General features: G+C 41.0%; 1 protein-coding gene across 1 annotated transcript in view; it reads left to right on the top strand.

The window, feature by feature from the left end:
* Positions 1 to 2,640: 2,640 nt before the first annotated feature.
* The window catches only part of TPRG1 (tumor protein p63 regulated 1), a gene marked incomplete at its 5' end in the record, with an annotated part of 100,164 nt that continues 84,492 nt past the window's right edge, over positions 2,641 to 18,312 (top strand). Inside the window, 2 exons of the mRNA XM_080654296.1 lie at positions 2,641 to 2,862; positions 9,555 to 9,646. Coding sequence (XP_080510422.1) covers positions 2,641 to 2,862; positions 9,555 to 9,646 — 314 coding nt within the window. The remainder of the gene's footprint in view (positions 2,863 to 9,554; positions 9,647 to 18,312) is intronic.

Genomic DNA, 18,312 nt, shown 5'->3' with positions numbered 1-18,312 from the left:
TTTCACATGGAGATGAAATCATCCTCCAATGCTTGCTGGGTGGATCAGGTGAAATAACCTGTAATGTGATCTGCAGAGGGCTTTTCATTCATGAGTTCTGTGTTTTCTCCTACATTCAAACCCTCTCAGGATGACTCTATGTCCACATTTGCCTGAGACAATCCCAGCTACTCCCATCATCCTGGCATAATTGTTAATAGCACACTTTCCCCTTCAAAAGTGTCCAGGTTTAGGCAACAAATGATATGTTCATAGTATTTTTACCTCTCTTGAATACTCTAATTAATTAATCCCTATTTCAAGAATGTAAAGTTGATGGGAATAGGGGCTGTTTCTCACTTTCTGGTATTTCACAAAAACTGAGGAAAATAAGTTTGTTTGACTAAGAACACTGTGTCAGTCCTGAGAATAAGATGGCACTCTGGGTTATATGGTGAAGCAGAGTGTGAGACCCTCCTTCCATATGTCACTGGTAGTGTGCTTATTATAGGGATGACTATGTGGCCTCAGACTGAAAATGGAGACCTTATTTAGGGGCACTTATTACTAGGTTAGCATGTGCCTTTTGTTTTGTGTTGTGTTGCTTTCTTATTTACAAAATAGAAATAAATTTATTGTGTTTTATTTATATAAGACCATATACAGGGGTGGGCAAAAGTAGCTTTACAGTTTATTTTTGTATTTTTATCTATTAACTAGAGGCCTGGTGCACAAAATTTGTACACTGGGGGTGGGAAGGGTGTTCCTCAGCCCAGCCTGCACCCTCTCCAATCTGGGACCCCTCGGGGGATGTCTGACTGTCCCACAGGGATCAGGCCTAAACAGGCAGTCGGACATCCCTCTCACAATCCAGGACTGCTGGCTCCCAACCACTTGCCTGCCAGCCTGCCTGATTGACTCTAACCACTTCTGCCTGCCAGCCTGATCACCCCCTAACCACTCCCCTGCCAGCCTGATTGACACCTAATGGCTCCCCTGCTGGCCTGATTGCCCCCAACTGCCCTCCTCTGCTGGCCCAATAGCTCCCAACTGCCCTCCCCTGCCAGCCTGGCTTCCCCCAACTGCCCTCCCCTGCAGACCTGATTGCCCCTAACTGCCCTCCCCTGCCAACCTGGTCACCCCTAACTGCCATCCCCTGCAGACCCAGTCCCCCCCAACTGCCCTACCCTGCTGGCCTGGTCACCAACAACTGCCCTTACCTGCCAGCCATCTTGTGGTGGCCATCTTGGACCACATGGGGGCGGTCATCTTGTGTGAGTGCATGGTGGTCAATTTGCATATTACCTCTTTATTATATAGGATTGTTATATTATTTATCTGTATTATTTGCCTTTTTCATATGAACAACTATAAACCTGCTTTTGCTTATTCCTGTAAAATCATTTTAAACACCTAGAGACTTCTCAAAACAAAAAATAAAAATTATTTAAAGCCTTATCATCCAGAGATAATCACTATTAATGTTTAATTTTTACATCTTTTTTTTGACTTTTTCCAGCCCCTCTTATACAATACATGCATATACATAAGCCCAAATATTCTTTTATTCTTATTTTCTCTTTCTTTCTTTCTAATTATTTTACCAATTTGAATAACATTATTCATAATATTTTATAACCTACTTTTTGCATTTACAATATATTTTGAACATCTTTCCATGATAAAAATATACACTTACACTTTCAGTGACTTCATTATATTTCACTGCATTTATAACATATCTTATTTAGCAAATTTCCATCTCATAGTACTTAGTTTCTTTTTGGTATTAGATAAAATGTTGTGTGCATATATGACGTTGCTATTATATCCAATGTTTTGCTGCTAGACCTAAAGTTGTATATTTTTCTACTATTAGACATAATAGATATTGTGATGAACAACTTCTATATTTATGACTTTGAGCATTTATCTAAATTATTTTCTTAGGATTCATTTTTAGAATTGCAATGTTTCAGCTGAAAAATGTGCTCAGTTTTAAGTGCTTGTGTGCCTTATTGCTACCCAAAAATCACAAAAGAAGTTGCATTATCATTGCTTTTAACTCTTAAATAAGCTTGCAGGCTGGTGGATTGTTTGGTAAAAATGCTATGAAATCTTGAACAAAAATGTTTGATAATTATTTCACACAGCTCTTCCCTTATTCAGCTGTCTGTATGGAGGAATTAAAGATAAAAAAACAAAAGTACTTGCAACCTCCATTTCCTTCTTTAAAAAAAAAAATAATTGATATCAGAGAGGAAAGGAGAGGGAGAGAGAGATGGGAACATCAATGGTGAGAGCAAATAATTGATTGGCTGCCTCCTGCACATCCCACACTGGGAATCGGGCCCACAACCCAGGCATGTCCCCTGACTGGGAATTGAGCAGAGACCTTCTGGTTCACAGGTTGACACTCAACTGCTGAGCCACACTAGCTGGGCACAACCTCCATTTCTCTGTCCAGAGAATAGCCCTCCAGGATTGTGGAGTCTGAGTCTTTGAATTTTATCGATCAATGCCTCTGTTTAGTTAATGTGTGTGTGGGTGGAGGTAGGGAAGGGGGAATTGTCAGTTTCAGGAACATCATATGCTCATGTACCTAGGTGACTTGTTTTTTTATTGACAAGATTGTTTCTTCCTTTATTTTAAACTAAAGAAATGTCAACAATTGGGAGTTTTGAAGGATTTCAACCTGTGTCTCTGAAACAAGAGGGAGATGACCAACCCTCAGAGACTGATCGACTGTCCATGGATGAGGGAGATCCAGGCAAGGACCCAGTACCAAAGCAGATTTCAAAGCAGCCAAGTGTCACCGAATCAACACTCTATCCCAATCCTTATCACAGGGCTAATGTCGCCCGGAAGTACTTCGTTACACGGGTAAAGTCATTGGTACTCTTTTTTTTTTTTTTAAATATATTTTATTGATATTTTACAGAGAGTTTTACAAAGAGGAAGGGAGAGGGATAGAGAGCTAGAAACATCGATGAGAGAGAAACATCGACCAGCTGCCTCCTGCACACCTCCCACTGGGGATGTGCCTGCAACCACGGTATATGCCCTTGACCGAAATCGAACCTGGGACCCTTGAGTGTGCAGGCTGACGCTCTATCCACTGAGCCAAACCAGTTTCGGCGTCATTGGTACTCTTAAATGCTACATAAGACTTCTTTAAAAAATCCTAATGTCTTTCTGTATACCACATTTTTTACCTAGTGTTTTCACATTTGTTATCTCATCTAAAAAATGTAAAAGAGCCCAGCTGGCATGGCTCAGTGGTTGAGCATTAATCTATGAAACAAGAGGTCATGGGTTTGATTCCCAGTCAGGACACATGCCCAGGTTGCAGGCTTGATCCCCAGTAGGGGGTGTGCAGGAGATAGCCAATCAATTGATGTTTCTATCATTCTCTCTCTCTCTCTCTCTCTCTCTCTCTCACTCCCTCTCTAAAATAAATAAAAATATATTAAAAATAAATAAATAAAATAAAAATTGTGAAGGAGATATCTTTTGTTTTTTAGACTTTGCCAAATAACTTTATTGTAATAGTTATTACAACATCTCAATAGCATTCATTCTTTTCCTTCTAATTCACTGATGGCTCATTATTCACTCTGTTACCATCCTCAAATCACTGGTACCTATTTTATGATGTTTGAAAAGGAGATATCTTAATCCCAATTTTTCAGATGAAGGATCTGAATTTCAGATAAATTAAGAGAGTTTATTTTTGATCAACAGGTAGGACCAAGGAGAAGCAGGTCCTCCATTCTCCATGGATCTTTTCCTCCTCAGTCTTGCTGCTAGACCTAAAATTGTATATTTTAAGTTGTATGTTTTATTAAGCATAAAGTTGTGTTTATGCTTAACCTGACCTCAAGGAATTAATGTCCTATGGAGAGAGAACCAGAGCAGCTAGAATTTAAAACTGTGAACCCAGAGTGGATATTTGTTATATTCTGTAAACATGGGGGACAGAGTGGAAAGGCATGGTGAGAATATTCTGAACTTCAAGGATCTACACGGAGGTGCTGGTATTACAGTGTGGGAGCAGGAACTTTTAAATCATAACCCTATCGCTGCAGTCTGGAGCTGAGCTCTCATTCCTATGCATTGGAGTTGGGAAAGTAAATAGATGGGTAGGTAATGAGGATGGGGTTTGTATACACAGGTGATAAAAATGATATTTTAAACTTCTAGCATTTGAATCAATAGAGACTATGTCATTGGTTTCTAGCACTCATCTCTGTCTTGAACTCTCCTTCCTACTTAGAGATCTTTTATAATTTTTTTTTTAACATTCTTGCCAACACAGTCCTGGATAGCTCATAGGCTACAACAACTGGGGTCAAAATCAGGGATTGTATACTGTGGCAAAAGAGACCATCTCATTTTTTAAGTGTACCTGGAGACTCTCATCAGCTTGGATAACCTTTTCCTCCTATGGTAGTTCATCTGCTATTATTGCTCAACCATGTCTAAAAAAAAGGCCTCAAGGCTAACAAAAGTACTCCTCAAGACTAATAACTCGAGGTATATTATGATAATCACTTTATTGTGGAGATATATTCAAAGGCAACTTCTTATGAAAGAAACAATACTTGACCCACTTGAGGAAAGATATTTTTAAGCTCCCTGTAGGACTCTATATTTGCAGATATCTTATCAGAAAGTTGAAGTGATTAAGGATGGGAAATTATCTCTAAATTTATACTTGAGAATGTAAATTAAATATAAATTACTGGGACTAAAACTATTTGATCTTTTAATATTTAATTAATGGTTCCCCATGGCCTTTTTATAGTCTGTGTTCTATTGTAAGCAAGGAGACTTTAATAAGCAGGTTTGGGACTTCCCATTGTGTAGCAAGATGTCGTTGCTTTTATGATACTAATTTGGCTTTCATACTCTCTCTCTTTCCTTCTCCTCTTACTATAGGGTTCCCCTTGTCTTGCTCTTGCATTGGGAAAAGCTAAATATATTAGTTGTATTGTTATTGTCTGTGTTAGCTTTTTTTCTGCTCTGGAAATTATATATCTCACTGGGAAAAATGTTTCTCAACTCCCCTCTTTACAATAAAATCCCTTGAAGATTATAATAAAGATGATGTTTCTAAGGGCAGATACTTCACAGTAATAAAATAAGATGCATTTCCTTCATTTTCAGGGAAAGACACATTTTCTCAGACTTTACAAATCATATTAAAATTTAGAGATGGCTTTCTTGTCTTATATATTTACCACAAAGCAATCCTATCTGGACATGATGACAACCACAAGACAAATATTCTTGTAGCTGAGTCCCTAGGAGCATTCCCTTCTATTCTTTCCTCTCACTATCTAGTTAAGGAGTTGAGTACATGGGGAAAATTTAGCAGCAGATATGAGTATTGTTTGTGTGACAACTGACCCCAGGCTAGTCCAGATCAAGAAAAAGCAAAAACACAAAATACATAGGTCTTTGAAATCCTCTTAGTAGATTTGTTTTGACTGGAGATATTAGTGCTAGACTATTAGAGAAGATACTGTCCATTATGCTATTTGTGACTTAAGAATAAGGATCCCCTCCAGTGAGTTGTTCATTAAAATTTAGAATTGTAATTATATTTGAATTGTCTTGATAAGATTTCTTTCACCAGATGATGAGGATGTATTATTTTGTCATTATTTTCTATTAGGCTATAAGGAATCTCAGAGTGACTTGTTCTGTTGCAGTAACCATTTAATCCCCATATCCTGATATAACTATTTACATTCTACTTACATTATCAATAAGTATGGTAATAAAGTCTTTTATTATTCAGTGTTACCAACTTACCAAATGTTCTTGGCCTCTCCCAACAGCTCTGTTACAACTAATATTATCCACCAACAAATGAGTAAACTGATATATAGAATGACAAAATGACTTGACACGGGTCTCACAGCAAGTGGAAAGGCTGAGATTTTTTTTTTTTTTCTACATCTGCAAAACTTTATTCCCCCCCCTTTTTTTTAATTGTTTGAAGTATTACAAATAGTAGTACATATGTCTCCTTTTTTTTTTCCTTCCCCATTGACCTTCCCCCGGCCTCCCCTTCCCCCCAGTACATGCCTTTACCTGCCCCCTCCCCCCAGTGTTTTTTATCCATTGGTTATGCTTATATGCATGCATACAAGTCCTTCGGTTGATCTCTTACAGCCCCCCGCTCCCCCCCTGCAACCTCCTCTGCCTTCCCACTGTAGTTTGACAGTCTGTTCAATGCTTCTTTGCCTCTGTATCTATTTGTTCCCCATTTTTTTCCTTTAAAAAATCTTGCCTCTGCATACTAGAAATAAACATATAATAACCAAAAATGTTTGAGTCCCAGTTTCCATGTCCAACAGTTCTGAGTCCCCCTTTCAATGTCAAACAGTTCCTTATGTGTACATGTCAGCAATGATATCTGGATGGTGGGCGCATGGTGGCAATGCAGGTCCGACCCTCTCTGGTTTGGTCCTAGGCAACTTGCTGCGTCGCACAGCTGCTGACTGCTAGCTTGGCAAGGCGTCATCAGCGTCTTCCATCTCTGGACTGTTTCTCCTCTTATCTTCGTGGTTGGAGCAGACCTGTCAATTCCTCTCTGTTGCAGGAATCCACATGGTCTTGGAGTTGTTTTCTGAAAATATGCAAACATATTCTCGACCACAAGTTAATAAAGGAATATTTTCTATATAATTGATTGGGATCCTTTTTATTTTTGCCCAAACGATTTTCCTTTGTCTTATTTAGACACCATGTGTGTTTTTCATGGGTGTCTTGCTGTTAGCATTACAAATGAAAACTAATTTTGTAAAGTAAAAATTTTCTAGATGTAATTTACTTATAGGATATTTTTCCTTACATGATATTACCCTTCTATCCCCCCTTTTTTGATTAATGGAGGCTTTTGTAACTTTTATAATGCAGTCTTGATGACTTTAAATTTTAATTTTTTGACAAAAATATGACTGCTTTAGTTTCATTGCATGTTCAGGAATTTTACCATGAGATGAACTACCAATAGAAATTTTAGTTACCCCATTAGGAACAGCTTTTTGTCCAGTACAATTAAATTTTCTTGAATATTCACTTATTTCAATTAGCCTATTTAAATTAATCTGAAAACTTGATTATTATTTTACTGTCAAATTTAATACTCTACCAACAATCTTAATTTACCCTGTAAATATTAGTGGAAAGGATTATTTGCATTCTTGAGTAGGCCCTGAGCATTCCTGGTGCTAGGCTGGATTTAGATATAGGGCAGCTGCTGTCGGCCAAGTCTCTGTCTGTTACCTGGGTCCCAATCTGAGCTGGGCCAAGTCACTGTCTGTCACCTGTGTCCCGATCTGAGCTGGGCGTGGGAAGCAAAGCAGCCATGGGGGCAGGAGACCTCCCTCAGACGGGGTGAGGGTTCAGGCCCCTGCAAGGTTTGGGGGGTGAGGGTCTGTGCCCCACCTCTGTTGATCCCCAAGTTCTCTCCTGATGGCCCCTCTGCGACTGTAAGGCTGAGATTTATACCATGTCCTCAACACAAGTCACAGTGTGAACACATTTTTATTTCATTTCCAACACTAAGTGACTGAAGTTTATTATAGTACCAACTAGAGGCTTGGTGCACAAAATCGGTGCACTGAGGGTATCCCTCAGCCCAGCCTGTGCCCTCTCGCAATCTGGGACCCCTCAGGGGATGTTCAACGGCCAGTTTAGGCCCCCGAGGGGTCCTGAATTGTGAGAGGGCTATAGCAGTGCACCAAGCTGTAGGCAGCTATGGAAGAGCCAGAACTGGGGCCGGGTGCCATGCTGCTCACGCTCATCCTGGCCCACTGCGCCTGCTGCCACCACTCAGTAGTGCTAATGTAGAGCCAAGTATGTGAAGCTCTATACCTTTACCCCCACTTATCTGAGGCAGCTCCATTCTGTTTGTCATATATGGATTCTTATATAAAATTTTTTCTTGACCAATGGATTCTGTGGTCAAAATGTTGGAAAGCCTTTTATTATAGACAAAGAAGACATGCAAACCAAAATCCTGCCACCACCCTGTCTCTGGGAGGAAAAGATATTTGAATGGATCATAGCCAGGCCAGTGTCCCTGTTTTCTTTTGTGAGAGAAGGGTCTCAGTCTGGGAATATTAGGAATGTTAATACATAGACAAAATAAGGCATTAAAGCCATATTATATAGAGAATATATGAAATTTGCAAGCTACTTGTCAGTAGCCCAGACTTGGGAATGAGGTCAGTACTACCCTGTAGGCCCAGAAATTGAAGGTCTGGGTTTCTTATATCTGCCACTTACTAGCTGAGTGAACTTGACAAGTTACTTCCCCGCACTGGACCCTCTTTCTACACCTATAAAATGAAATGGTTTAGAGTAAATAAGCCCTAGGCCAGTGGTCTGCAAACTTTGGCTCATGAGCCACATGCGGCTTGCGAGCTGCCGTTTGCCGCTCTGTTGACTAATGAGTTTGCCAGCCACTGACCTAGACTCTCAATTCCAATAATTACAGGCTGTTGTTGTTCCTTGTGATTAAGCCCCTATCCCAGTGGTCGGCAAACTCAGTCAACAGAGCAGCAAGCCGCGGCTCACGAGCCGCAGTTTGCTGACCACTGCCCTAGGCTATAGTCATTCTCAACCTTGGCTATACATTGGAGTCATCTGGGATGCTTTAAAAAATACTGATATACTGATATGTGAGTCCCATTCACTGAGTGTCTGTTATAATTGGCTTGATGCACAACATGGGCATTAGGATTTTTTCAAATCTTCCCTGGTTTTTCTGATGTGCAGCCTAGGTTTAGAATAACTGTCTAGATATCAATGGCTCTTATAGTAGTGTCCCACATCAACCGTATCACCTGGGAACTTGACAAAAATGCCAGATATCAAGCCCACTTCAGACCCAATGAATCAGAAACCCTGGGGACAGTGCCCAGGCATCTGTGTTTTAAAACACATTTCAGGTAGTTCTGATGTGCACTGCTGTTTAAAAAATTACTGAGCTGGAGGGTCTACACATTTCCAATTAGGACAGGGATTCATCAATTTCCAAGTTAGAGGTAGACACATAAATAGGAACACCTGCTTGGAGAAGGGTGAAGAATGTGATGTAAGGAGACAAAATAGTTTATTTCCTAGAGACATAAAATTATGGCAGAATTTTGGAAGGTTTCTCTCTGGTGTTTTATTGCCATGTGCTCTTTGAAGAGAGAAAGGTTTGATTTAAAAAATGCATACATTACTAAATGCTTTGAACTTCCTGATAAATATATTTGTTCAGAAAAACTGGTCCTCTGAAAATAGCTGTCTTTATTTCTATGAGAAAGTGTGAGTAAGGTTATGGAAGACAGGAATTGGATCACTTTGATCTCACCCAAGGAAAGCAGCTTAGTAAGTATAGAGTTCAAGGCTAAGCTCTCCAGCAGGAAGTGCCTAGAGCAAATAGGCAAATATAAAAACTATCTTTCCTGCTCAGCTTTTTGGAGAAGCTGCAGAAACATAGTAACTAATCACAAGTACAAAGAGGATTCAGTCTTCTCTAAACTATGTATTTTCTTTTTCCCACTCAGCCGGGGACCATTGAGACTGCCATGGAAGACTTGAAAGGCCACATAGCCAAGACTTCTGGAGAGAAAATTCAAGGCTTCTGGCTCTTGACAGAGTGAGTAGTTATGACTCAGTGAAGGGAAGTAGAAATCTAGCATTTTCCTTGACACCTCTATAACAGAATAGGAGATGGATCTGTGGAAGAATTTCTTCTGGTTGTCATGAAAGATAATTGACATATACAGATAGAAAGTAAAGTTTCATAGTGCCCCATGGATGATGGTACGACAACTGTTTTCCAGGCTCATCACTTCACTCAGCCATCACTATGGCTACCTTAGGTCAGGCTCTTATAATTGATCTCAAGGACTATTGCATTTGCTTCCTAACTGAACTCTCTGGTTCCAATTTCTGGCTCTTACAGGCAATCTCTCTTTAACCACATAAGGCTGCTAACCATCCCACTCTGGGTAGAATATAAAGGAAGGTTAGGAAAGAGGATAAATGAAGTCAACATATACAGTTTGAATTTTATCTTGTGTACAATAAGATCAGCAGAAAAACAGGAAAATCATGCAGAATAGAAAAGACAGGCCACCTGTTCAATTAGGATTAAAAAAAAAAAAACACCTAAGGTTGCCCTAGCTGGTTTAGCTCAGTGGATAGAGCATCAACCTGTGGACCAAAGGGTCCCAAGTTTGATTCTGGTCAAGGGCACATGCCTGGGTTGAGGGCTCAATCCCCAGTAGGAGCCATGCAGGAGGCAATCAATGATTCTCTCTCATCATTGATGTTTCTATCTCTCTCTCCTTCTCCCTTCCTCTCTGAAATCAATCATCCTATCTAATAAAAGAGTAATATGCAAATTAACCTTCACTCTGCTACACCCACAAGCCATGCCCACAAGCCAATCAGGAGCGAATATGCAAATAAACGCAACCAAGATGGCTACAGCCACAGAGAGCAGGAGGGAGGCTTGGGTTTCCCCGGCTATAAAGGCTATAAAGTTTCAATGATAGAAGATACATAAACCCAAACAGAAATGGCAGCAGCCACAGAGCTGGAAAGAGCAGGAGGCTAGGGTTGCCCCCGGTGATGGAGGAAGCCAAGCTTTCCGCATACCCTGGCCGGCCCAGGCCTCGCTTAAGGCTACAAAGTTTCAATTATAGAAGATACATAGGTCCCAACAGAAATGGCTGCCACCATGGAGCAAGCAGAAGGCTTGGCTCCACTCCAGGCTACAAAGTTTCAATTGTAGAAGATAAATGAACTCCAGATACCAGGGCCTCCGCTTGGGTCACCAGGGGGCATGGCAGGCCTACAAACCACCACAGGCCCCTCACCCAGGCCGCCTCACGCCCCAAGGGAACTCCCACCCTGATCCAGGACACCCTTCAGGGCAAACCAGCTGGCCCCCACCTGTGCACCAGGCCTCTGTCCTATCTAATAAAAGAGTAATATGCAGATTGACCATTACTCCAACACACAAGATGGCTGCCCCCATGTGGTCAAAGATCCTGCCCCCATGTGGACACAAGATAGCCACCACAAGATGGCCAGCAAGGGAGGGCAGTTGGGAGGGACCAGGCCTGCAAGGGAGGGCAGTTGGGGGTGATCAAGCCTGCTGGGGAGGGCAGTTAGGGGTGACCATGCTGGCAGAGGAGGAAAGTTGGGGGCAACCAGGCCTGCAGGGAAAGGCAGTTGGGACGGACCCAGGCCTGCAGGGGAGAGCAGTTGGGGGGGGGGCAGGCCCATAGGGAAGAGCAGTTAGGGGTGACCAGGCCTGCAGGGGAGGGCAGTTAGGGGCAACAGGCTGGCAGGGGAGCAGTTAGGCATCAATCAAGCTGGCAGGGGAGTGGTTAGGGGGTGATCAGGCTGGCAGGAAGAAGCGGTTAGGAGCAATCAGGAAGGCAGGCAGGCAAGCAGTTGGGAGCCAGCAGTCCTGGATTGTGATAGGGATGTCTGACTGCCCGTTTAGGCCTGATCCCATCGGGATCGAGCTTAAACAGGCAGTCGGACATCCCTCGAGGGGTCCCAGATTGGAGAGGGTGCAGGCTGGGCTGAGGGACACCCCTCTCCCCCATGCACGAATTTCGTGCACTGGGCCTGTAGTATATAATAAAGAGGTAATATGCAAATTGATCATCACTCCAACACACAAGATGGCCACCCCCATGTAGACAAAGATGACTGCCCCGGTGTGAACACAAGATGGCCACCACAAGATGGCCGGCAGTGGAGGGCAGTTGTGGGCAATCAGGCCAGCAGGGGAGAGCAGTTGGGAGGGACCAGGCCTGCAAGGGAGGGAAGTTGGGGGTGATCAGGCCTTCAGGGGAGGACAGTTATGGATGACCAGGCCTGCAGGGGATGACAGTTGGGGGGGACCCAGGCCTGTAGGGGAGGGCAGTTGGGACGAACAAGGCCTGCAGGGGAGGGCAGTTGGGGGTGACCAGGCCTGCAAGGGAGGGCATTTGGGGGTGACCAGGACTGCAGGGGAGGGCAGTTAAGGGCAATCGGGCCGGTAGCATGTAGTTAGCTGTCAATCAGGCTGGCAGGGGAATGGTTAGGGGATGATCAGGCTGGCAGGAAGAAGCAGTTAAGGGCAATCAGGCAGTCAGGCAGGCAAGCAGTTGGGAGCCAGCAGTCCTGGATTGTGAGAGGGATGTCCAATGGGCCTAAACGTGCAGTTGGACATCCCTCGAGGGGTCCCAGATTGGAGAGGGTACAGGCTGGGATGAAGGACACTGCCCCCCCCTCCCCCCATGCATGAACTTCATGCACTGGGCCTCTAGTAAAAATATATTAAAACAAAACAAAAACTAAGGTTAAAACTTAAGTCCCTATCACTTTAATAACTTGCTCCATTTGCTTCCAAATCTTAAAGTATCTGTAAGGGCTTTCATTGCAGATGACACCATGAAGGCGGTTACCTCACTGTGCTGCCCTGGAACTCTAGTGTCTAAGTGACTTTTTCTTCACCCACCAGGAAAATATTAGGAACACCATTGTCTTTACAATGATATGTAAAATATTCATATAATAAGGGGAAAAGGCACCTCTTTTCTGCTGCAGAATCCATAATATTAAATGGAGAATGAAATAAGAACTCCATTTCAGATGCTTAATTGGTTCAATGAGTTTCCTGTCTTGGTATCATGATCACTGCCAATTCAAGCAGAACAGCTCAGTAATTCCTATACTGGAATGAAGAGGGTCTGATCCAGTGGCATTCCATGATTAGTTCACAGCAGCTCACGAGAGGTGAATGGTACAATTTCAGAAATTTTGAGAGTCAGTTGTTAATTATTAATAATAAAGTATACAAAGTTTCTAACCAAATAAATTTAAAACAAAGGTAATGTACTCAAAACTCCTCACTTTCTGATTATTTTACTTCATTTTACTGTTACATACACTCTTTGTGTTATTTCTGCCTGTAACATTTGTGTGATGGCAATACTATATGATGGTGTACAACTGCACATCTCTTCCCAACTGCAAATATAGTGATGTCACATTGGCAGTTTGGAATTAAACCTGGTGGCAGTGATTACACAATGGGAATCAGCAAATTCCAGAAATCAGAGCTTGATTTAATTTTTTGATTGTCTAAACTTAATAGAGTAATGAGAATATGTTAAGAATGCAGATTAAATTTACAAGTGTGTCATGTCTGTGGCTATGATATTATAGCAGCACAAAAATATTAAGGAAATATTCCCCCACCATTCAAAAATAATTATCAACTATTATCCAATTCAGAAAAAAAATCACCTTTTTCATTGATGCATGGATGAAGACTGGGCAGGTGGCTGAGAAAAGCAGAGTCCAAGCAGAGGCAGCAAGGTTGTAGAGGGGCAGTAGTCTGGGCCCTTGGCTGGGGCAGAAGCTATTGACTGTGGATACCCAACCCAAGCCAGAAATGACAAAAGTCTCTTCTTCCTTCTCCATCTGTCTAGCACTCTTTACTAAAAAAGCATGACATGGTTCAAACTTTAAAGGAAACATGCTTAAAAGAATTATGTGATTTATCACAGAGCATGTACTAATGGATGCATTTAGAACTGAGAGGCAATAAGCTGATAACTGACATAGCTGGGCTTGGTGAATCTTTGAATTTAATCATAGAGGAGGAAGGAATTCAGGGCAACTCTGGGCTTTGTCCTAGGGAATTTATGGGTTGACTGGGCCACCATTCCCAGGTGTAGAATAAAATAATTCTACTTTGTTGAGAAACCGCCGTATGTCAAACATTATAAAAGGAACTTGGTGTACACAATTTCACTTTATCCTGCCAATAATCTTGTCATTCACTTTTTACAGAACTTGTTGAGTACAATTTTGGGAAAAATGTGTCTGTGGTATCCATTAGAACATCCACAGAGATGTTGAATAGATTGTTTTAGATATAGTTCCAGATACTATCTTCATAAGTAACTTTTCAAAAAGGAGAGTAATCCTGACATGCTTGTTTCCTATAGTCTTGCCTTTTATAGAAGCTTAAATAACATTAAGCTAGCAAAGACTTTTTTTTTCACAGAATGGCATGTGAATTAGTTCAGGTGAGCTGCTTTGTGATGGTCTAAATTGATCAGATATATTATTCAGTAAAGTTAGAAAAATGAGTTTGAAGGCACTTGGTCAGAGGACCTGGAGAATACAAATATAGAGGCCAAAAAGAGAAATATTCAACCATTAATGGCAACTGAGTCCCAGATAGCTGAAAACATTAAGAACACCCTAAAGAGACCTAGTTAAGACCCAGGCCTCCATTCCAGCTTATCCAGGAACTTTATTTGTCTCAACAGCTATAAACACAGGATTGCGTTTATCTCAATTTTGTCTCTTCTCACCGTCTTTCTTTCCTGACACCTTCTTGGAAAGGACTTTTTAAAGCAATTGTATGTACCCTTTTAGAAGCAATCCATTAAGCCAGAACCAAGGAGAACATCTTGACACTCTATGGAGTCTCAAAAAAAGTGTGCTATGATGACAATGAAGTGTCTCCTTAGTGGAATGTACTCAAAATGTCTTTGTTAATAGTGGTTAAGAGGGTAGGTGGAGATGGGATCTTCCCTCCATACATGTTAATGGGGGTGGTTGTATTTATTCCTCTTATTCATAAAAAGGAAGACTTGCCTCTAGTGTCTGGCATCAGGTAACTCCAGCTCTTCATCTTTGTGGAAAATACTTACAACATGCTTCATTGCCTACCTTCTTCTAAACCCACCGGTATTTCTATCTGAGGACTTTGGTATAATGAATACATGAAATTGAATTAAGTATCTACATTAAGCATATAGACAGTAAATAAAAGTGAAGTCAATGAGGCCGCCTGATGTCATACAAAGAATCCTGAATTTGGAATCAGGAAACCTGGATTTGAAACCTTTCTCCCCTACTTACCAGCAGTGCAGCTGGGTGAACTTGAGTAGGCTTTGTCTTTTTTTTTTTTTTTTTTAATTAGTGAATTTGTTTAGAAATTAACTATTCTTTTAAAAAGTAAACCCACTGATAATTTTTGCTACATCTTTTTGCATATTTTCTTTATGCACTTTGTCAGAGATTGTTATAATAGATAACATTTATTGAGCACTTAAATTGTACCAAGTATTGGGATAAGCGCCTTCTGTGCATTTGCCATTATATTAGTTTAATACATATAATTGTGATTATCTCTAAATGGCACTTCTCTCAGGTTTTTCCTTGTATTGTTCCTGGTTATCATGTAGTTTTCGTAAAGTGAGTCAATCATTCACATATTGTTGGACAATTACTTCCCCAATTGTCAATGGCTACACACATTTAAGGTTTTATGTTATTCTTTTAAACTTGAAGCACGAAGTAAGGGATATTTACAAGTGGAGTAGAGTAAATCTTTATGATTAGAAAGAGAAATAAAAATATAAAAGGCATTGACCATTTAATTTTGAGAAACATAATAAATCATGTTTCTATTGCACTTTATAGTTTAAAAACTGCTCTTCTTCATTCAAGCCCATCTTCACAGCAATCATCTGAGGTAGGAAATGTTACTGCAGTTTACACATGGGGAATTCAGGCTCAGAAGAGTAACGCAGCTCTTAAGTAGCACAGGTAGGGCTCTAATGCATTATGCTGGCCCAACTTTTGCTAAAATAGTCCTTTAGCAATTGTACAAAGATTCCATGTGTGCCTCCTATTAAATTGTAGTGTGTGGTTCCTCTGACAGAAACATGTTGGATAAGCTCAGAATTCTGTTTCTTGGGCTTGTTGGGGTAAGGAGCAGTATGCTGAGCATCTCTGCTTAATTTATAATGATCCCCCAGAAAAAACGTTCCATCTTAGATGTTTAAATAAAAAGAAAGGCATCCTGGGAGACAAAGGGACATTGAGGAACAGGTGACTGTGAACTATTTTCCAGGTATGGGGAGAGGCCTCTTTGGAGTACACTGATCCCCAAAGCAGCACTGCATGTGATTGCTTTCACACCTGCTCTCTCATGTGATCCTTAGACAGACCCACAGGAGAAGGCAAGGAGAAATCATTGGCTTCATTTTATGGATGAAGAAACCCAGAGATGAAATGACCTATGTAAGGGCAACCACTTATTAAGGGTCACAGGAGGGCTTGACTGATGTGACCTCCCACCAAGTCTGATTGTCATGTCATAGCACTGTTCTTGCTGCCTTTTGTGATGATTTCAACCCCCAACATAGTAATCAGGGTAGTTTGAAATGATCTTTGTGCCTGTGTCTGGTTTCTTTGTTGATTGTCTATTGTTTGCAGGGAGGAGGGTCAGAGATTCATTGGACAGGTTCAGACACCTTTTCCTCTCCAGAGCACGCTCTGCCTTTGGCTGTTTATTTGACTTTATTCTTTTTTTTCTAGAATTAACTAACAAGTCAGATACCTGTAAGGGATGGTGGATGTCACTAATGGGTAAGGCCAATCACACTTATCTTGTCATAGTCCAATTCTGTTATAAGGAACACTGACCTATATTTGTAATGAAAAATATTACTACTTATAATTAAAAAATAAAAAAATTAAAAAAACAGAAATCAGGGATTTTTATCCTTTTAGTCATGAATAATAAACATCTATGAAAATTAAGTTAAACACGCTAACTTGTTTTTCCATACTTTTTGCATACTTTCGTTTACGTATTGTAGATGCTTATAACTCAACGTGTGGTCTTGGGATCAGCAGCACTAGCAGCACCTAGGAACCTGTTAGCAATGCTGACCCTCAGGACCCACCCAGACATACTGAGCCTGAAGCTGAATTTTCACAAAATCTCCAGTTGATTCCTTCGTGCATTAAAATGTGAGAAGCACTTTCCAGATCACTCTCATGTGTTGAGGACTTCAATGGGTTCTCATTGCCTGCATACTCTTTTGCTTCATCCTTAAGACCCTGCATGTCATGGACTGACAATTGAACTGCCTGCTGTTCCCCAGAAGTTCCTGACACAATTTCTTGGCCCCATCACTGCACTTGCCCCGTTTGCTCTATTTTATATGCCTTTCTCTCCTTTCTGTTCATCCAGACTGTCCTTCAGGAATGTTATATCCAGAAAGCCTTTCAATAATAATTCAACCAAAACAATTGAATCTCCCTTCTTTGTGCTCCTGTTTTACTTTATAGTATAGTTCATATGCTCATTGTGAGGAAGGTATTTCTTGAGACAGGGCCTGATTCTGACTCACCTTTGTCCAGGCCCATCTGTACCCACCTCCCAGTGCTTATACAGTGGTAGTTCTCAGAACCTATCACGGACTTGACTTGAATTTAATTCTGATAGAGTCATCTACTGCTTGAAGCCCTTCACTGACATGAGCAGGGTCCATCCAATGAGTTCTGCCTCCATTTCCCTGGACCTCCAAGCAGCGCAAAGCCCAAAGAGACTTCCTCTGTCCTTGGGTGAAAGCACTCAGGCTGAGAAGTGCCTCAGATCTATCAAGATGTTAATGACCTGTGGCAGGATTCTGGCAGCAAGAAAAGCACCTTCGTTGCCAGAATCCATTTATACTGGGTGGGTGTTTTCAACAACCACTTAATTAAATACATTGCTTTTCTCTATAAATTCCCCATAGCAGCAACTTCATCCAGATAGCTAATGGTCCCTGAGTGACCTGAGTTATAGGACAGTGAGGGCATTTAGTTACTGCAGTCACAAATGTACTTGGAAGTGTTTGTTTTCCCAAAACTGCTACCAATTAGGGAGGAGTTAGAAAGATCCGAGACGTGAAAAAAGTCTAATGCAGCTAAATGCCCAGTTCAACAATTATTAGCTATGTAACCTTGATTGTGTAAATATCTTATATCCTCAGGTCTCCATTTTGTTATTTATTAAATGGGGATATAAAGAGTTATTAATTTAAGAATTAAATTTAGTATATATGTAAAATACTTACCGGTAAAACAGCTTTTGCCACATTGTATGTGCCATATAAGAGTTGGCTTTTATTATTATTTATTAACATTTACTCATCATACATTCATTTAAATATTTGCCAAGCTCCTTGCATAAGCCAGACTCCACCCTCACTGATGAAAATACAGATGCAAATAAGATAAGATTTCTGTCTTCATGGAGCGCTCAATCTTGTGAGAAGGAGGACATGTAAATGAAGTCACAACATAATATGATACATGCTGATAAACAGTCGTGCGAATGACTCTGTGGGAACACAGAACTCACTGGGTCTGTACTGTTGAGTTAGACAAAGGGTATAGACAGATTTACAGGTAGAAGAGAAATTTCTAAAAAGATATGAGAAAGAACATTCCATGCAA

The sequence above is a fragment of the Plecotus auritus genome, assembly GCF_963455305.1.
Source record: "Plecotus auritus genome assembly, chromosome: 2".
NCBI classification, from domain to species: Eukaryota; Metazoa; Chordata; class Mammalia; order Chiroptera; family Vespertilionidae; genus Plecotus; species Plecotus auritus.
Note: the sequence above shows the minus strand (reverse complement) of the source record. Positions and strands in the feature narration are given on the sequence as shown.